The following is a 21,113-nucleotide window of genomic DNA, read 5'->3' on the forward strand; positions in this document are numbered from 1 at the left end:
TAAATGTCTTATATAAATAGTAGCAACTTTAAAAGCTTTTTAAGACAAGTGAATTTTCATTCACCTTCAACTAAAATTTAAAAAAAAAAAAAAAAAACGTATATTTTTTTACAAAATAAAGTAACATTATGATGGACCAGGGACATCTTACTGAAGTTTTTCATTATTCAAAGATGCATAAAATGTCCAAATAGAATTCAGTAATCAAGGTGAAGAATAGAATCAACTCTCATGAGCAGTATATTTTATTAGAAAAACTAAACTGTACAAATTTTAAATAGAAAAACCTAAAACCCAAATATCAGATTAATATAAAACAGATTTAATAAAAACAAACTCTACAAAGTTAGTTCATGTACAGAGGAATAAGTTGAACATGAACCAGGTACTGATCCAGGACTGACCACTTTATCTGTCAGCTGCTGCTTCAGTCTGTAGTTCGTGTCTCATGTCGTCTCCACATCAGTGTCGTTTTCTGGACTGTGGCGCTCTTCCTGTCTCTGCTCTGATTGGCTGCACAGTCACAGCGGGTGGAATGAAAGGAGGCCAGCAGCAGCTCCTGGTTGGAGTTTTGCTCTAATGAGTGTCTGTGGTCCAGCTGTGAGCTCAGAAGTCGGCGTCCAGCCTGAAGGTGTTGTCTGTGGTGCCGGACATGACGCCCATCCTCTGGTACTCGCCCACCCTCTTCTCAAAGAAGTTGGTCTTTCCCTCCAGAGAGATGTTCTCCATGAAGTCGAAGGGGTTCTCCACCCGGTAGATCTGCAGAGACAACCCAGAGAAGAGACACTTTATTTTCCATCAGCATCAACCAACAAACCTGCTGCTTCCTGCTCAAGACCTTTGAAAGACCACAGTTGTGTTGCAGCAGTGTTGTGAGTCCAGGTGAGCTCAGTCAGGCGTCTGCGTCGTGCTGCTGCTGCTCTGTCAGTGAACCACTCGTCCTCTGATCACAGCCTGCAGCAGCACTCAGCCCCCATCATCGGCTGAGGTCCGTACCCCTGCGCCTCTCATCATCACACACCTGCTCATCGTCCACAACAAACACAACAGCTGGAAGTTCATCTGCAGCTCTGGTCTGAACGAGGAGCAGCACAGTGGAACCTCAACATCAACACTTCTGCTGCTCAGATGGACTTTATAACTTCTCTGATCAGGTCAGGTTTTAATAGCTGGTTCTTCATCACTAAAACACCTGGATTCATTAAAGTGTGACTCTAAAGAGTCCCTGCTGGTTGTTTCCATGTTGGACATCTGCAGGTTTCATCAGCAGATGGACCAGCTGCAGCTCACTGATGTTACTTCAGTGTGGACGTTTCAATCACATTTCCACACATTTTGCTTTTGGACATTTGTTTGTAATGTTTAACATTCAGCTGAGTTAGTTGAAAGAGTTTGTAAAGAATCAGCTCAAAGAGTCAGTTTATTCTATCAATATATAATCATTAATTCAGCTCCTCCTTAGGTTGTAATTAATTAATTCATGTTAAAGATGATTAACTTAGTAGCTGCAAATGAAACCAGGACATCTTACTTCAGGCCAACAGCAGATCTCAGACCTGATCTTTGAATTATTACTTTAATTCTAATAAATGAGGATCAGTCAGTGATGTAATAAAACATCTTTGCTGTCAGGTAATAAAAAGCTTAATTTTGGTCTGTTGTGTTTGATAATAATAAAAGTAAAGATTGCAGAGACATCAAAGTGTCAAACTTTGTACCAGCAGAGCTGAATTAACAACGATGCTTTTGGTTGTATATATTTTTTTAGTGTTTTAATATTGCCTCATAGTTTATTTTAATGCTGCTATACAGAGAGTGCTAAACAGTTTTATTGTTTTCTGTAACAGTGACAATAAAGACCTATTCTATTTTTTAATCTGACAACTGGACCTTTTTTCTGATGCTACATTTAATGAACACCAGTTTTTTAAAATAGCAGCTACAGAGTTAGAGTGAAGTCTCCAGTATGTCTGATTATTAATAATACAGATGCTGTGGCTTTATGAGGAGTCGGTGAGAATGATGAGAATTCACAGCTCAGTCTGACATTAAACACTACCTGCTGGTTACTGCAGCTTTTAAGAGCCGAATGTTTGTGATCTGCAAACACTGCAATCATCATCATCATCATCATCACATGGACGATCTGCCTGCAGGCTGGAAGCAGCTGATCTGACTGCAGCTGACTGGGATCCAATAATAAATCTCGGTTTCTACACAACAAACAGCTCCAACAATCTGCGATCAGTCGCCTCCTCCACCTCTAAAAACATCACACTGAGCTGAGATCATCCTGCAGATGTGACGCTGGAACTCCTGGTGTCTCCGTCTGGATGAATGTGAGCGTTTAAAGAAGCGAATCTGTGCAGACGCTGTAACTCATCCAGCTGCTGCAGATGAAACCCTGCAGCTGTCAGTGGAGCCACAGCTCAGTGACTCAGCTAAAAACTAAAACTCCTGTTTCTCCACCAGAAACGTTTCAGCTGAATTCAACAGCTGTGGTTTTGTTTGTACCTTTGAGAAGCCGAGCTCCAGCAGCAGTCTGTCGGCCACAAACTCGATGTACTGCTTCATCAGCTCACAGTTCATCCCGATGAGCTTCACCGGCAGAGCCTCAGTCAGGAACTCCTGAACACACACAGAGCACCAAAACCATTCAAACCATTAAAACCATTAAAACCATGAAACTAGCAGCAGAGAAACCAGAGCAACACATGGAGGATCAACCTGCTGCTGCAACTCACCTGTTCGATCTCAACAGCGTTTCTGATGATGGTGGTGACGGTTTCAGTGGATGGTTTGTTCAGCAGGTGTTTGAACATGAGACAGGCGAAGTCGCAGTGCAGACCCTGAATGCAACACACACACACACAGTTTTAGAGCAACAGTCTGAGTCTGAGCAGCTTCAACACTCAAAGAAAAGCTGAGCGACGTGTTTTCATGATTAATGTTTAAAGTCAGCGCTGTGAGGAAATTAAGAGCCGAATATGAGATGAGCTGCAACAAACTGACAAATTCATCAAACACCTCACGTTACAAAAAATAGACATTTATGGCCTGAAAAGTCAACTGAGCTGATCAGTTATTGATGCGTCTGGTGTTTGTGTGGGGCGTCACCTCGTCTCTGCTGATGAGCTCGTTAGAGAAGGTCAGGCCGGGCATCAGGCCTCTCTTCTTCAGCCAGAAGATGGCAGCGAAGGAACCAGAGAAGAAGATTCCCTCCACGGCAGCGAAGGCCACAACACGCTCTCCTGGGTGATCAGTAAGAAATAAATGATCAATATCAGCCCCTGGTAAAGCAGGAGCATCATGTGGAGTCTCAGTCGGCAGGTTTACCGTAGGTGGCGTTCTTGTTGCCGATCCAGTTGAGCGCCCAGTCGGCCTTCTTCTTCACACACGGCAGAGTCTCGATGGCGTTGAACAGGTATTCCCTGAGGGTCAGTAAACGCATCGTCAGACACCAGGACACACCAGCAGGGACCAGTACAGACCAGTATAAACCAGCAGAGAGCAGCTCACCTCTCTTTGGGCTCCTTGATGTAGGTGTCGATCAGGAGGCTGTACATCTCTGAGTGGATGTTCTCCATGGCGATCTGGAAACCATAGAAACAGCGGGCCTCTGTCACCTGCACTTCCTGTGTGAAACGCTCCACCTGGTGGTCAAAGTCAAAAAGAAGATGAGGAAACAGATCAGCGTTTAATGGCAGCAGATGAGTGTAAAACATCCACACTGACCCTGAACCTACCACACACAACTAACCAGTGATCAATAATCAGGTTCTCACCAGATTCTCGTTGACGATGCCATCGCTGGCAGCAAAGAAAGCCAACACATGTGAGATGAAGTACTTCTCTTCTTCCTTCAGAGTCTCCCAGTGCTGCAGGTCTTTGGACAGATCCACCTGAACAGAGACACAAACTTAAACATCACGTCGTCCGCCTGTTTCTAATCTGACGTGTCTGAGAGCAGCGGCTGCTGTTACCTCCTCTGCCGTCCAGAAAGAGGCCTCGGCCTTCTTGTACATCTGCCAGATGTCGTGGTACTGGATGGGGAAGATGACGAAGCGACGAGGATTATCTTTCAGCAGCGGCTCCTCCTCCGAGCTGCTGCTCTTCTTCACGGCTTTGGGCTGAACAAAAAACAAACAACATCTTTAAGCTTTTTCTAATCAGCAGAACACATTCAGGGACCCAGACTTAAGATTTCAAAAATCCTGCTACAGCCCTGAAAACCTCTGGCAGCTCAGTGTCTGTTTTACAGTGAAAATTTACAGTCGTTTACTATTAATCTGCAGATTATTTTCTGGATCTATTTAGCAAAAAATTAAAAATGTTTCTTACAGTTGTCTGACAACAGAGAAAGCTCATGAGATACTTTTGTTGTTCCATTACTGCACAAAAACAACAAAATTTTCACTTTCGAGCAGTCAAAAACTAAATATCTGGACATTTTCTCTAAAATTTGTCCAATTAACTAATAAGTGATCAAAACAATTCCTCATTTCCTTTCTGTCATCAACTGATTAAGTGCAGCAGCTCTTCTTTATTTTCATTTAATAACAGTTTACTGTAAATTAATGTAGAAATCAATTAACTACTGATCATATCACAGTGAACCACATCTAATGAATGCTTCAGTAATAGAATACAACAACAGGATCAATCTAAATACACATCATGTTTGACTGTCTTCTATTTCAAAACTCAGAATAAACCTCTGGATGAAGAAATACGGAGACGAGAACTGAAGTAGCAGGAAAATAATCAGCAAACTGAGACATGAATTTAGCCGAAATTCTGGCAAAACTGAGAAAAATATCTGCAGATTTTAATGTTTTAAAAGAAGATTTCATGCTTTTCTTTGTCTTATATCAGTTTAAACTGAGCAGTTTCAGATTTTGGACTTTTAGTGAACCAAACTAAAGATCTGTATAAAGTATTAAATGTAACTGATCAGTGAAGTAAATATTAATCAGCTGCAGCCATGTCTGACTAAAGTGTACATACAATAATCGATTATGTATTGATCATAGATTAAATCCTCTCTCATGGAGGAAAGTAAAGGCAGTAACAGCAGTGAGCAGCAGAGGCAGCACTGACAGCTGACTGTTGGCGCCACATCCGCAGTTTAGGCGCCACATCGCCGCATTAAAGGACACAAAATTGCATTCAGATGATCGATCTGCCACATTAATCGTTTATTATCTGAATCCGCTGAAACTCTGAAGCTTCAGCAGCTTTTCTCTCACTCACCGCAGCATCGTCGAAGATTTTCCGCGCGGTTTTGGACGCCAGGATGCGGCTGCTGCTCAGACTCGGAGGCTGGAAGGAAACAAAGACTGTCAGCAAACTGAACAGAACACTTATCATGGATCGTTTAAAAGGCTCCTGGAGCATCAGTTATCGACATTCATTGATTCCCGCTATCTTCAATTATTGATATTTGTTGATTCTCACCGTGTTTTCTTTGTCCAGCGACATGTGTTCATCTGACTGCTGACGGTTTTCTCGTTGAGTTCGGAGAGAGGAGAGCGAGCAGAGAGCATGGTGGCTGCCTGGTTCACACGGAAAAATAAATTAAAGAAGTAAAGGAACTAAAAGTAGGTTAAAAGCAGCAGAAAGCTAAACTAACTAACTAGCAGCAGACAGACAGAGAGCAGAGACTGAAGCGGCTTCTTCTGGCTGCTCGCCTTTTTATTGAAATCTTGGCGCTAGAACGCAGCCAGCCAATAGGACCGCAGCTCGTGCAGTCCCTTTAAAGCGACGCCGCGACGCAGCCAATCAGAGGGACAGATGTCGTCACGTGACTAGAACGGAACTGCGGGAAATTCAAACGGCTTTGTTTGTGCGGGGTTACAAAACTGAGCGCAACCGCTGTTACAAAACTATTAACAATGAGCGCTTATAAAACGTTCAGATTGTATGTAAAACACATATTAGTTTGCACTGAAACTGTGATTCAAAAATGCTGACGTAAAGTTGAGATAAATATTGAAATCACCTAAAGTCAACGGACTTTCGTAGTGAGCTATTAGCTTGTAAATAGCTGAAATTTGCTTTTAAATTAATGTAGAAGAGTTGAATTGTCACATAAACACAAAGTGGTCTGGATATTTCATGATTCGATTCACAGATGTTTACATTCACTCAAACTCGACTGAATTCATTATGAATCGATTATACTGTTGCTGCTAAAATATCTCATTATATTGTTTTCTTTAGTATTTAAATGTGCCTGATGCCAACCTGTATATATTTAACCTCTTATTAAGGCGCCATAATAAACATGAGATGGTGTTTAAACGATTTGTATCTAGTTTGCTTCCCACTGCCGCGCTTTTTGTTGTTTACTTTAATGTAAAGGCGTTGTCCCCATGGTAATTTAGCGCCAAAAGTCATTTAACACATAAAATATTATAACTGTGCATTTTAAGGTATCGTGTATATTTACATATATAAGAACTAAAGCTGACATTGACGTGTTTTAACAAAAAAACTTAACGTTCGACAACAAAAGACCACATTCCTGCTGTATTTGTCGGTTTCTCTGTTGTCACGTCGATTTAATACATTTAGATTAAAAGACTGAATTCTTGTAGTGTCCTGTCTCTGATCATCTCAATGTGTGGTACCTTTGATTCGATCAAGTTTCAGCTTTTGCAGCCAGAATAATGACGATAATGACAGCTTCATTTTTCCCTCTAAACAGGCGGAGGTAACTTTGCAGCTGTTTCCGGGAGGAAGCTGTCTGATTGGCTGCTCCAGAAGCCAACGACGTCACCTGCTACATGTCAAGTCGCCCCCTGGAGGCTGGGATGATTATATGCAATACAAATCCTCAGTGAAAATCGACTTAACTTCTCTTGCTGGTTCTTTCAGATTTTCCACCTTTAATTGGCTCCCCTTCAGTTCTAGCTGACTGATGGGGAGTCATGGGTATTTGTTCTCATCCCTACATTTCACCCATGGCTAACGGTCTAATAATAACTCAAAACTCACATGCCTCAAGGTTTAGGATAACATAAGATCAGACAGGACTTCAATAATCCTGAAGGAAGTTCTTGTTCCGGATGTTGCTTAAAAAAAGCAACATGAGAATAAATGCAGTGCCTCAGAAGAGCAATGACATATAAGTACATTACTACAAATTAAACAAGTAGAAAAGTAAGACGTTGAACTGGCAATGATACTGACATAGTCAAGTAAAATTGCACATGATAATGAATACTGCACATGAAATTGAAATGTTATACATGATACTGAAACTGACATTGCACAAACTGTTAGGAAAGTTTGATGTTATTGTTCATATTTTAGCATCCAATGTTATAATTTAAAAAGTGCATATGAAACTATTTCTATCAGTTCATCACCCCTGATTTTTGGTGACCAACTCTCTTATATATGTTTGTTTTTAAATCATGTCTGCAGCGCTACACAAATTGCTTCCAAATCTCAGTAAAATATCACATCCACAAAATTAGATTTTGTTTTTGTAACAAAAGCTTTTAAGTTTTCAGAAACCCAGACTTTTAAAGTAGCTTTCAAAAATATTTTATCTACCCCTTTGTTCTTGGCTGTACGATCTAGACTCAGTTTTACAAAATTCTTGATATTAGATAATAAAGCAGTGACTTTTGAGGTGTATTTTTCAGACTTTAAATCCATTTATCCACGACAGTCAGTTTTAGTGACATTCGACACTTGTTTTTTAAAGCCAGTTGTAGTACCACCACGCCGCCACACGATGTCCCTGTTGTCTCGCTCACAAAGCCCCACCAGACCAGTGTTTTTTTATTTATTTTTCCTGGTTTTCTTTGGCTCCTTCTAAATGTCGGTCAGTAAGGCAAATGGGCGGAGACCTCGCCGGCCAATGACGCGCCCTTCTCACGTTCCCGGCACAACGTCGTGCGCTCCCGTTGGTCACACCCCCTCGGTTCTGCCTCGGGATTGGCTGATGGTTGTTACCGGGTGGTGTGGGGAGAGAGAGCGGCGGAGCTCCGGTTGTATAACGCCACACGTAAGAGCCCCGCTGTCGTCGAGCAGAAACTTCATATACGGAACAATGTATATGTTTATATAAAGCACTGCAGCCTGGAAAACAGCATTAACCTCCTTTTTTTGACGCACAGCGCTGTGAACCCGACTTTTAGCAGACAATTAAGCCCTGCACTCAAGCTGCTGAGCACATAAAATATTTTCAAGAGTTTTTTGTTTTTTATTAGTATTTTGGAGGCAGTCATTTGTCTTCCAGTTTAAGTTCTTGGATACTTAAACTGAACTGGACTCCAGTTTGAAAGGGTAATTAAATGACAACAAAGAGAAATGAAATGACAACAAAATATGCAATCTTTACTTCATCTTTGTGTCCAGTGACCCTTGTCTCATAATTTGTGCATAGCCGCCATAGTCTCCTGGCAGGCCCTGGGCCGAGAAATGTTACTTGGGTCACTTTGACCCCTTGAAAGTTTTTGATTATGTCTCCAGACACCCAGAGACGAACAGTACTCTACAGCTAATAAGTTGATCATTTGCTGCTTCGTCTATTTTCTATGACAGTAGGATCTTTGACTTTGAATCTTTGAGTTTTTGACAACTCCGAGGTGCCGTCAGCTTTGTAAACAGCAGCTCTATAATTGACCCATTCACCTTTCTGTTTCCATTGCAGAGTAGGTTCACCAGATTCAATCGCAGTGTCAACTCTAAGTATGCAATAGTACAGTGGAGGTTTGTTATATTAGCCTATATGGTGAGTTTTACTTTGCTGACGGCGATGCTTGAGTGGAGAAGACTGCGACTCGACACGGTCATCTAAAGGCAGATAAAGTGACACTTATTGTCCTCTTCAAGTTTTAGAATCAGTATCTTGACCCACACTGCAGTATTTTTGGGCAAATGAGCTTTTTTCTCCTAAAAAATGCTCTTAAAGAGGCACTACAGGGTTTGTCCAGCTCTATAATGTCCTGCAAGTTCCTGTGGTAGAGCATGGACAATCATTACCGTGGACTTTAGGGATTAAAGGTGAACCAGTATAGCCTGACCTTGTATACACTGATTAGTCAGTTGGTAGAATAAAATATCTGTCAGACGTATTGATAGTAAAAATAACTGATTTTCTGTGTGGTAGTGCACACAGTTGGGAAAACTTACAACCAATAATCTCATCATAAACTAAACAAGTTCTGGTCTCAGTTCACAGTCCCAGTAAAGGGTGCTAATTTATCATGTTAGCAAAGGTAAAAATGCACCTTAAATCTCACATTTGACTCTCAAAATGTTTAACTGCTCATCACACTTAGCCGCTAACAGACCAGCAACAATCCAACTCTGATTTTTGTGGTAAGGTTTTATTATAAAAGCCATATTCTTTACCATCGCTTACAGGCAAATGTTCAGAAATGGGATTATTCCGATATAAGTTGTTATTATTAATAACATTTAATAACATGAGGTATTTTCTGGCTACACTATGGGCCAAATCAAGCTATCAAAAACAGCACTTTTTCCTCAACAAATGTTTATTAAATAATAATAATAATGTGTAAAGCAAAGATAGTAGGTAGTATCACAGTGATGAATACTGTCCACTGACGTTTTTTAAAATATCAATAAATCGTACTGTCAATAAATGCAGATTGGAATACACGTAACATTCATATAGATATCAATGTATTTACAATATTTACAGTCAGACAAATAGACAGAAGTAGGCTAATAACAGAAGCACGATACAGAGGCTTTGGCAAACAATAGAAAGAGTGCATACATTTTACTAAACGTGACATGTACACATGAAGTAAACATGATTATACATGGAGAGAGTACAAAAACAAGCAAGATTTAAAAAAATCCAGTGCAATGTCAGGTTTTTGTTGGTTTCTGTCTGTAAATGAATAGCAGCCTGCCGCCTTCATGTCCTCCTTCTCCTCGTCCAGCGGTGAGTTTGTGGTTCGTGGGAATAAAATGTCCTGAGCAGGGCGGGAAACTCGCTGTCCTCAGCTGTCAGCTCCGTCTACATGATATATGAGATTAACCAGACAATGGCAGCACTCGGATCTTATACAAATACTCTTAATCATTTGAATTACTGTGGCATGAATACAAAGTAGTTTTACTTGATTAAAGGATCCGAGTACTTCTTCAACACTCAGTAGGACGGCCATCTTGACAAGAAATTCCTCATCTGACTTCCCCAGGTTTTTTTTTTTTTTTTGACCCTGTTCTGACAGTCTTGTAAACGTAGCCGGGGCCCGATGGCGGGTAGAGTAGAAAACATCGTCCTGATGTGGCTGGTGGAGCTGATTGAAACAACCACACATTTTTACTTTGAGTGTCTGGTTGGCGGTCGCTTCCTCCCCCCCCGGGGTCCTGAGTTGGCCCTATGGGCTCTGTGAGTCTGTTAGTTGGCGGTGGGGACCAGCACACCGACAGGAAGCGCGGGGCCTCTATTTTGACCCTTGGGAAGGGCACCTTTGTTGAGGTCTCGGGTTTCGGCGGGCCAAGATGACGCCCTTTTGGTGGTCATGTGCCGCCGGGCGTGTTTGGTCAAGTGGTCGCTGCGCATGAAGCGCCGGTCGCACACTGTGCAGACAAATTTCTTCTCACCAGTGTGCGTTCGGCGATGACGGGAAAGCTCATCGGAACGGGCAAACTTTTTGTCGCAGCCCTCCCAGTGACAGCTGAACGGCTTTTCACCTGCAGAGGAACACGACAGGACTGTTAGAACATAGAACCAAAGAGGAACCAGAACCACGTTCAAAACCACACAGACACTGTGAAGAACTAAAACTGAAACCGACATGTTTTCTACAGTGCGTTTTGTGTTTCCCTTCATACGTTCACATAAGTTCACATATCAGTTCTTATCAGCCTTCAGCAAACATCATCTTCCATCAACTCTTGCTTTTGTTGCCTAAATGTCACAGAGAACACAAGTCAATGAATGTGTTAAATGTATGTGGTTGCTTTACACGTTCTATGTTAAATGTTAGTGCTGAGTTCACAGACATTCTCCAGGGTGGTTTGGATGGCTGACAGGTGACCTTTGGTTTTTTCTGTGGTCAGGTGACTGACTCGTACCTGTATGTGTGCGAAGATGAGCCTTCAGGTGTGAACTCTTGAAGTAGGTTTTCTTGCAGCCGGGGAAGGTGCAAACGTAGTTTCGCCTGCGGGAAAAGTCGGCCTGCGTGGTGCCACTGCTTGTTCCTGATGGCATATAAACTGGGGCCGGGGCCAGGGGGAGCAGTTTGGTGTTGCCCAGAGTCATGACAGTTTGTGGGCCCTGCGACGTCTGGGAGACGGGCGGCTGCGGAACCACGAACATCACGGTGCCCTGCGGTACGGCGGAGCCCACCAGCAGAGGCTGAGCGAAGCTGGAAGCAGGAGACTGGGGCAGGATGGGCTTGGGCCCCCCCTGAGTCTGCACCTGAACCGGAGCCTGAACAAAGGCTGAGATCATCCCCGTCCGGCTGCTCACTGGGAAAACCTGGCAGAGGACCGGAGAGGAGGAGACCGTAGAGGAAGACAGCGGGGCAGAGTGAGGAGGAGACGCTGCAGAGGGCGGAGAGGACGGGATGTCGAGAAATGGAGGAGGTAAAACCTTCTCCTCTGGAGGTGTCTCTGGAGTTCCCGTCAGAGGTGATGTGGAGGTTTCTGTTGGCTGGGTGGCAGGTGGAGGTGTGGGAAGGCTGAGGCTGTCGGCGGTGTGGCGGATGACACTGGTGACCATCGCTCTGCCGGGCGGAGCCACGCAGGACGACTCTGTGTAAGGTGGAAGTGCTGAGGTCTGTGAGGTGATGGGGGAGGAAGAGGGCTGGGGGAGGCAGGTGTGGGAGTCACTGAGGATTGTGGGGCAGACGGAGATGCAGGGGCGGGGCACGACTTGTCTGGAGGTGGGGCTCAAAGAGGAGGAGGTGGTGGTGGTGAGGACCGCGGTGGTGGAGGCCTCAGCAAAACTTGGACTGTGAGGTGGAGTCATACACTGAGGGAGACAGAAAAAAAAAGATCAATGTTGAGCTGCAAACTGCAATTAACTATTGTATATTTGTCGTTTATCTTCAGGGATCCCAAATGTGAGTAAATCTTGAACGCTCACTTGTTGAAAATATGTCTGACTGTTAAAAAGATGAACATTTTCTTCCCTTTACAGCATCTATACATATATAATCTATAATACAAAATGGGATCCCGAATGGCTTAGATTGTCCTCCAATGATAATGTACAGCCCTAGATGCTGTTTTTATAATGAAAAATGCTTCTTCTTCTCCTTACTTTAAATAAGAACGAGAATGTGCTCTGCCTTTAGGAGTTTTTTATCAGTTCAGAAACTCTAAATTCTGTATGAAATGGGATCCCGAATGTGTTCAGCCAAAGTGTCCTTGAAAGGAAAACCTTGTGATCTATCATGTTTTTAAATTCCGTTAATTCCCAAAAAGAGTTAACAAGGTGAACAGTCTTCATCTTTTAACACCAAGTTCTGGTATGAACTGGGATTCCAAATGTTTTCTACTGAGTTCTGTCAGTTCAGAGGTTGTTTCTGTGTTATTCATTACTTTGTTAGATACATATTGTGATGAACAATTGTTTTCTTTCTTTTCAAAACAAATTATTATCTGAATTGGGATGTCAAATGCGTTCAGCACATGATTCAGGCTGTTTTATGCTCTAAAATACAGATTTTAAATTATGTTACAACAGGAACTGCATAGACAAGATGGGATTCTGATTCTTCTTTGTTTTTTGTTTTGGGGCCCAGCAATGTTGATAAATTCTGAAATGAATAAATGTCATCTTCTTTTCACAGCAACTTCAAAACCATTTGGGATCCCAAATGGTTTTCTGAAAATGCATTAGGCTGGCTAATGGCTTCAATGGAATTTAATATAAAATTAAAATATGTGTTGTTTTTACTTCTTCTTGTTCTGTGTCATTACAAACTGTTTTTCCAACATATATTTTTACTGTATAAAGAGTACCACCATAAAAAATGTATTTTAAAAAATCCATAAAATATTTTTTGATAATGAGTGTTTTCTCCTCTTCTGTGTTTTGTTTCACTAATTACTTGATATATCGTTATATTTTTTGGTAATAATAAATGTTAGACAGCAGTAAGGGTTTTTTTTTGCTTTCGCACTAAACAGATTAGGTTTTTTATATTAATTCATTCCGAATAACGCTAAAGACAAAAATGGTTTTATTAATAAACTTTTTTGCAGGATGATTCTATTTCATTTTAGGCGCTTTGACTGTGGATGTAAAAACTGCGTCTCACCAGCGATGACAGAGCGATCAGGTCTTTGGGAGCGTCTCCTCCCTCCGGGTGGAGCTGGATGGAGTCACAGGAGTCGGAGGTGGGGGTCAGTGGGCGGGGCTTGTGCAATCTTTGACCCCAGAAACTCATGCTGACGAGCGCCTCGGCGGCCTCCAGGTCGTGGTATTCGACGCACGGCTTCTGCTCCATGGCCGCCGTCGTCCGTCCGTCCCCACCGTCAACCTGAAGATGATCGGGAGGTCAGAGGTCAGCAGGAGCCTGAACGTGCTGAACCTGAAGCATGTTTGGTTTTCAAAAGGTTTTCTTTTCCTCTCTGACTCACTTATGACAACAATCAGAATCGGAACATAAAACAAACAGGAATGTGCAGAAGTGAAACCAAAATCAAACATATAAAATTAATATCGTTGAAAAAAATGGCAGGGTAGAGAAATGTTGGCCCCATTTTGCATCCACAAAACTCATGCGTTTCCCACACTGACAAAGTTTACTATAGGTGATGTAAATTTGGGCTGCAACTCACGCTTATTCCCATTTTCTCCACTAATCTGTTAGCTCTATAAAATGCCAGAAAATGATGAAAACACGTTGAGCAGTGGGTGTTTCCCAAAGCTCAAGATGACGTCCACAAATGTCTCATTTTGTCCACAATTCAAAAGGTATTCAAATTACTGGCCCAGAAAAAGGAGGAAGCCAGAAAATAGTTAACCTAAGAAGCTGACATCAGAAAATGTAATTATTTTTGTCTTGAAAAACCGATTGATCCATTATGAAGGTAGTTGTTGATTGATTTATTGGTTGACAACTAATCAGTTAATCAACCAATTGCTACAGGTCTAATGTAAATATGCATGTATATGTAATTTATATGCAAGAGGAAGTTAAAGCTGCAGTCAGTCTGACTCTTGAGATTTAATCTAAAATTCAAATGTCTAAATTAGCAACAATTTTGCTCAACTGTGGGTGGTGCAAACTCTCCATTGTTGAGATTCAGCTAAACGAGGACAAAATAGCACCACCCCCCCCCCAAAAAAAGATGTGAATTAGGTGGAGTTAGACCCAATTTTAGACTTATTAGCTTCTATAATGAAGAGTTTTCCAAAGAGGTAGTGAGATGCTGTCATTTTGTTACAGTTTACTGATAAATGAGAAGCAGCAGCGCAAACCGGCTGCCTTCTCCACTTGTCGTAAACATGCTAATCTTTCCCGCTGACCCGACTTGAACGCACCGCCACCGCTCGCAACTGAGTAAACTCCTGGGTGTCTATTACACAGCCCAGGTTCTTCTTCTTCCTCCTCCTCTTCTTTTTCCCCTCCTTTGGGAACGAAAGCGCACACCACCCCATATAATTACTAATGATGTCACAGTTTTCCCACTTCCTCCAGTCTCCTGAGCTGCAACCACCACATCAGAAAAAAAAGTAAGAACCTGCATATATATATATATATATATATATATATATATATATATATATATATATATATATATATATATATATATATATATAAATAAATGAAAAGAAGGAAAAAAGGAAAAAGTGTAGGTGGGAGGTGACTCAGGGACAAAGGGCTCCTGGGTGCTCGGTTAAGTTGGCTGGCATCTGGCAACTGCTCAGCTGCACATACAGGAAGGGTGGAGGAGGAGAGCGAGCGAGGGGAGAGAGACCTACATATAGAGATGAGAGAGAGAGAGAGAGAGAGAGAGAGGGGCCCCTCTGCAGCGGTACATCCAGGCTGAGGGGAACCTCCCTGCACCCAGAATAGATGACGGGAGGTGTTATACTCCCCTACCAAACCCCCACCCCCCCACCCCAAAAAAAACATGAAACAAGCCCCTCCTCCTCCATTAACATGCACCGACTCGCCCCGAGAGAGAGAGAGAGAGAGAGAGGGGGAGACAGAGAGAGAGAGAGAGAGAGAGAGAGAGAGAGAGGAAGCTCCCATCAGGAAGTATAGTTGGACAAAACAAAGTCAATCTGTTGCAACAAACACACACACACAGCATCACGCTCCGACGCTGCGATTTCCCACGATCACACAAACACACCACACATAATGAGATTACAGCAACAGGAAACAATGCAGAGATTTATTCACAAATTAATGCTGCCACTTAACAATTATTATCAAGATCACCGGCAACAGTTTACCGTCAAACACCTCACCCCATTTTTTATTCATTGATCAACCTGATTGATTATTTCTATCAATTTTTGTAATATTTTTTTTTGTCTGATTTTTGATTTTGTTCCCCCCCATAATGTGGTTGTGTTGTTTCTTGTGTCGCCTCTTTGTTTTCAGGTGCAGCTTCCTGATTCATTGATCAGCCGATTAGCAGAAGATTCAAGAGATTCACATTACAGATTTGATCAGTTTTGAAGCAAAAACATCAAAGAGTCACATGTTAGAGCTTCTCACGTGAATATTTGCTTATTTTCTGAGCACGTCTGCTTTTCAGACTGAACAGACAGAAAATGCAACGTGAAATAAAATGTGACAGGCGCGATTTTGAGGAGAAAATTTAAATAGCTGACAGATTATTTTAGGCAGAATGGAGGCACTTCTTGTTACAGCTGCACATAAGGTGAAAATGGACTTATTTTATGTGCCATATCATTGTAAATTGAGCATTTTCTTGGTTCCAGACAGGGTCGGATTAATCACCACATGTTAAACTTTGATCTCTGCTATTTTAACTCCTAGAAATCACTGGTTGCAGTTTATTTTTAACTCTATTAATAGATCACATCGAGCTGAATTAAACACATCCTGCTCTCTCACCACAGCCAACAGCCATCCCACAACAAAGACAAGGGCTGCAACTTCACTGTCAGTCAATCTGTTGATCATTTTCTCGATTAACCGATTAATCGCTGAGTAAAAATTCATATTTAAAAATAGTGACAATCGACTGTTTCCTAAAAGTGTGACTTACTTCCGGAAACTCCATTTATTGTCATATTTGACAAAGAAAAACAGTCACAGTTAATCATTTGAAATCTGGGAATAATTTAGTGGTTTATCCTTGAAGAACAAAGGCTAAATTATTCGACTGCTGAAATGCTCGCTGATTGTTATTTTTTTTTTTTTGTCAAACGTCTCCTGGTTTCAGCTCCAACAAAGACATCCAGCAGAATGTGATTCTTCTCACAAACAATAGAAATCTGCAGCATCAAAACAAACAGTCAGCTGTGTCCCCAACATCATCTGCAAACTTTCTGATGGAGAGATGCATTGCAGGGATGCAACTGTTGTTAATGCACACACACACACACACACACACACACACACATGCAGGCTGCAGCGACGCACACAAAATCTGGGGACACTGAGTTCACTGTGACCTCAGATAAACCAGCCGGCAGCTCCAAAATAAGACAAAACGAGGCGGCGAGCAGCTCTACCGGGCGGACCAGCAGCCCGGGTCCAGGCGGCAGCAGCTGACCGACAGCGGCCAGCGGTGTTATCAATATTCCGGTGTAAGTTATGGCGAAGAGCCGCGGTTAAGGGGCCGGAACTCACCTGACAGGAGCGCTCCGAGGAGAAGCTGAGCATGAGGAGGAAGAGGCGCTGACAGAGTAAATAAGCGGAGGCAGCGGCGGCAGCAGAAGCAGCGGAGAGCGGGTCGGTAACGATCTGAGCCGCTGCCAGCAGACTGGCTTCAGCTGGGAGCCAAAAAAACACAGAAACAAAACTCAGAACCGTCTGGCGGGTGGTAACACGCAGCCAATCACGGCCAAAGGTGTAGCGGTCCGCGGCCAATCAGAGGCGAGGCGGTGCGTGATCGGTACGTGGCCGCGACGCTATTGGCCCGGGGCGGGGTGCGTGGCTGTCGGGGGCGGGGCCGCGGAGTCAGCGGTGTCAGAGTAAACCCGGTGAACCCGGCCGCGCGCGCGAACTGGGGGAAAGGTTGGGAAGCAGACAGGCGCGAGGCGGCACCGCGACACCGGCGAGGACGCGCGCGACAGGCGAGGCATGTAGTGAGCAACTGCACGAGCCCAGAGGAGTTTACATAGACTTTATTATTATTATTATTATTATTATTATTATTATTATTATTATTATTATTATTATTATTATTATTATTATTATTATTATTATTATTATTAGAATTATTAGAATTATTATTAGAATAACGAGGGAGAAACTGCACATACGGCAGCGGCTCACACTCAGTTATGGCTTCATATCTGCTTACACTGTTTCTGTTGGCGAAATGACAAAAAAAACAACATAAAAGCACATGTAAAACCACAGTTGTTCATGTTTACATACTTAATAATTTAAAGGCTGAAATGTCAAACTTTAATGTCATGGCCACCTAAAATATTATTTACCTTCTATTTTTGTGGCCGAAATTTAAAAAAACAAACAAACAAAAAAAGATTTTAATATATATGTTGCTGCAGTTTTTATAAGCACATTCAAAACCACAGTTGTCGTGATGTTTGCATGCATAATAATTTAGAGGCTTATTAATATTACGGTGGCCTAAAATAATATCTACATTCTCTGTTTTTGTGGTCAAAATGAAACAAAAAACTTTTAAATATATGTTGCTGCAAGTTTTAAAAGCACATTTAGAACCACAGCTGTCATGATGCTGGAAGGTTTAAGATTATTTAAAGGCTGAAATGTCACACTTTAATGTTATGGTCAACAAAAATATTATCTAGAATCTCTTTATAGTTCAAATGAAAAACTTCTGCTGTTTCCAGTCATTTGCCAGTTTAACTGTCTATGTTTTAAAGGTCAAAATGACAAAAAAAAAGAGTAAAATATATGTAGCACTTTTTTAAACACAGATTTAGGACCACAGTTATGTTTATGTGCCTGCAATGATTTCAAGGCTGAAATGTCAAACTTTAACTCACAATATAAGATGATAATGAAAAAAGATGTTGTCATTTGAATAGGCTGCCTGATCAGCACTTAGTAATATAAAAAAATAGTTTTATCTTTATGGCTCAAATGACAAACTTGAAATCCTTTACATGATTTTAAAATACAAGGTGTTAATGAAAATATATGTGTTGTCAATTGAATGGGCTTTGTTTTTAAGTTAAAAAAAAACAGAACCATGGTTAACACGGTGTTCATCATTTAAAATTATTTAAAGGTTGACATGTTAAACAGTGCATAAATTAAATTATGTATATTAAATGATTGATTCTACAAATAAACTTTATATTTAAGTCAAACTTCATATGCTGAAAAGCATAGTCACACAACTATAAAATATTAATGAAAAATACACTTAGTATACCCTTTTTTAAAAGTATGTTTAGGAAAATATATATTACATATATTCTTCGAAACATTTTGAAAATGTTTGCATGTTTCTAATGTTTTCATGGTAGAAATAACACATTTAGGTTGTACTTTTTGAAAGACTGCAGTTGATATAGATAAGATATTCAACAGTTATGTATTCTTTGTTGTATACATTATTGTTTTTCTCACTGTTCAAATAACAAATACATTTGAAGAGAAATACATGTGAAAAATAAACTGCAAGAAGTAATTTTTCAAAGACAAATGCCCAAAAATGACTGATTCAGGTTTGTCAAATGTGAATATTTACTAAGTTCCTGTCTCTTCCATGAGAGTAAACTTAATGTTTTATAAGAATATCTGAGTATCTGGCAAAATAAGGAATTTTAAATGTCAGCTTGGGCAAAAAACATGTTAATCACAGCCTTTTTAGAAAAAAAATCTATTGTTACTGACAGGATCTGGCTGTGAAAGTGTGTTACTGTCTCACTCAGTTGGAGCAGATATGTAAAATGTGGATGTCAACTGTGTGTGGTGGTGGAGGAGGAGGAGGTGCTGTGTGAGCTACAGTAGCACCATTTTTTTTTGCAGCACAGATTATAAACAACATGCATCTCCAGTTACATCCCACACAGACGGACACAGCAGCAGCAGCTCATGTATGACATGAAGGTGGAGCCGGACAGGGCAGCACCAGCAGCAGCAGCAGCAGCAGCAGCAGCAGCAGCAGCAGCAGCAGCAGCAGCAGCAGCAGCAGCAGCAGCAGCAGCAGCAGCAGCAGCAGCAGCAGCAGCAGCAGCAGCAGCAGCAGCAGCAGCAGCAGCAGCAGCAGCAGCAGCAGCAGCAGCAGAAGAGAAAACGTGAATGACAATATGCAGACTGACGAAGCTGCAGCTCAGCCTGAGAGGAAAACAATGAAAGGACTCATCCTGAAAGAGAAACAACTGCTGCAGGTATTTGGAAACGTGGAGTCGGCTGCAGCAGCACAAGGAGAGGAAAGTCCACTGGGTGTCTTTTTTTTTTCTTTTTTTTTTTTCTGGCTGCAGTCCTGGTCATTTTTTCCCTCTTCACGTGCGTGCACCGCCTCAGACATGTGCACGTTAAATTCATGTTAAACACAGAAACAAAGGCGGAAGTGAAGAATCAAAGAATGAGACAAAAGGCAGAAACAAAAGCTCAGATCCTGCAGCTCTGGAGGCCCTCAACATATTTTCTTATTGTCTTCTTCCTGTACCATTTTCCTCTCTGCTCTCTTGTGAGTCCAACACTCCCCCCCACCCCCCACCCCCCATCCTCCTCCTCCTCACCCCCTCCCCACCGGGCCCATGAACCCAGGGACTCCTATGCGTCGAGGTTGTAAACAGCCTCTCCAATAAAGAATTCCAGGGCGGGGCTAGAAGGCAGTCGGAGCAGCACCCCACCACCACCACCACCACCTCCTCCCCCTTTCCTCCCCCCACTTGTGCACACGCTGGCCCAGTACCGGCTCCTTTGTTGTGGCTGTATGTTAACCCTTTAGGCTGGAGGTCGAGATGCACTGCCACCACCACCACCACCATCATCATCATCATCTTCATGACATGAACCAATATTGGAGGAGGAGGAGGAAGGTGGAGGTGATGGAGGGCTGTGGAGTTACGACATCCTGTCTGAGATAGAGGCAGACAAAGAGCGAGTTTCACTCCAGGAGCCGGACGCCTGTTTGTGATGCTTCATCTCTCAGTGTGTGATTGACAGCAATAATCTCCTCACACAGCCGGCCACGCACCGCCCGCTCGCCTCAAAAAACCTCTCGGCGGCGGCCTGGCTCGCTGTGCAGCTCATACACAAAACCAGATCAACAGCTTCGTTACTCAAAGTGAATTAGCTGAACATGCTGCTGCTGTCTGCGGAGAGAGAGGTGAGCGCTGAGCTGTAAACTCAGCCCAGAGAGGAGAGAGAGAGAAAACTGGGACAAAAGCAGGCTCTGGCAGCAGGCAGGGGTGACGTGAGTTCATTTTCATTTTCAAGTTCAGCGAGGTTGTGAAATAAAAAAAAAAAGGGAAAAGAAAAACACACAGGCGGTCCGACCATAAAAAACTGTTTCCAGGCAGAAAACACTCCCAGACTTGTGCAGGAGGAAATCAAAGGCAGCTCAGCTGTTTGCAGGATGAAGTCAGAGTGAAAGCCCTGAAGTATACTCTGATTGCAAACTAAACTCATGTATTAACAATTCACTTATCCACGTGGCACTTGCCTGATTTTAGACACTTTTGTGCATTAAAGATGCCTCTTCCCTCTAAAGTTAAGAGCCACTCGCTATTATATTATTGTATTATATTTAAAATACAACTCTGTCAAAGATGACATGTTTTGACACCTGAGAAAGTCGTCTCTGGTTTTTATTTTGGTTCATATGAGTCCTGACTTCATGGCAAACAAAATAATGGAGTAGAGAAAATGTGGACATTCAAGGGCTGCATAAGTAATGTTTTGCCAGTAACTTCACTCATAATGTCACTTACTTATATACAGCATATATATATATATATATATATATATATATATATATATATATATATATAT

General features: G+C 42.1%; 2 protein-coding genes and 1 non-coding gene across 3 annotated transcripts; all 3 read right to left on the bottom strand.

Annotated features, from left to right (window-relative positions):
- Positions 1 to 229: 229 nt before the first annotated feature.
- On the bottom strand, positions 230 to 6,720 carry LOC111587230 (ribonucleoside-diphosphate reductase subunit M2). The gene is made up of 11 exons (XM_023297117.3): positions 6,633 to 6,720; positions 5,458 to 5,555; positions 5,254 to 5,322; positions 3,984 to 4,130; positions 3,786 to 3,902; positions 3,520 to 3,653; positions 3,337 to 3,431; positions 3,118 to 3,251; positions 2,745 to 2,849; positions 2,515 to 2,628; positions 230 to 759 (listed from the first exon to the last, which is right to left on the bottom strand). Exons 1-11 carry the CDS (start codon positions 6,691 to 6,693, stop codon positions 607 to 609), a joined length of 1,227 nt encoding a protein of 408 aa, XP_023152885.2. The 5' UTR covers positions 6,694 to 6,720; the 3' UTR covers positions 230 to 606.
- LOC111587240 (small nucleolar RNA SNORD94) lies at positions 884 to 1,020 on the bottom strand. Its single transcript, XR_002748062.1, has one exon. It is a non-coding gene; the product is annotated as a small nucleolar RNA SNORD94 (small nucleolar RNA).
- A 2,606-nt stretch (positions 6,721 to 9,326) lies between the features above and the next one.
- On the bottom strand, positions 9,327 to 17,004 carry klf11a (Kruppel-like factor 11a). The gene is made up of 4 exons (XM_023297116.3): positions 16,797 to 17,004; positions 13,275 to 13,496; positions 11,080 to 11,980; positions 9,327 to 10,695 (listed from the first exon to the last, which is right to left on the bottom strand). Exons 1-4 carry the CDS (start codon positions 16,827 to 16,829, stop codon positions 10,400 to 10,402), a joined length of 1,452 nt encoding a protein of 483 aa, XP_023152884.1. The 5' UTR covers positions 16,830 to 17,004; the 3' UTR covers positions 9,327 to 10,399.
- Positions 17,005 to 21,113: the final 4,109 nt, after the last annotated feature.

Source organism: Amphiprion ocellaris, chromosome 12, assembly GCF_022539595.1.
Source record: "Amphiprion ocellaris isolate individual 3 ecotype Okinawa chromosome 12, ASM2253959v1, whole genome shotgun sequence".
NCBI classification, from domain to species: Eukaryota; Metazoa; Chordata; class Actinopteri; family Pomacentridae; genus Amphiprion; species Amphiprion ocellaris.

Excerpts from the sequence above, each read along its gene's own strand:
- klf11a (XM_023297116.3), bottom strand. The coding sequence starts at position 16,829 with ATGCTCAGCTTCTCCTCGGAGCGCTCCTGTCAG. Across the intron at positions 11,981-13,274 it reads TGATCGCTCTGTCATCGCTG|TGTATGACTCCACCTCACAG; the intron begins GTGAGACGCAGT and ends TGTCTCCCTCAG. Across the intron at positions 10,696-11,079 it reads TCATCTTCGCACACATACAG|GTGAAAAGCCGTTCAGCTGT; the intron begins GTACGAGTCAGT and ends GTTCCTCTGCAG.
- LOC111587230 (XM_023297117.3), bottom strand. The coding sequence starts at position 6,693 with ATGAAGCTGTCATTATCGTCATTATTCTGGCTGCAAAAGCTGAAACTT. Across the intron at positions 4,131-5,253 it reads AAATCTTCGACGATGCTGCG|CCCAAAGCCGTGAAGAAGAG; the intron begins GTGAGTGAGAGA and ends TTTTTTGTTCAG. Across the intron at positions 3,432-3,519 it reads ATCAAGGAGCCCAAAGAGAG|GGAATACCTGTTCAACGCCA; the intron begins GTGAGCTGCTCT and ends ACTGACCCTCAG.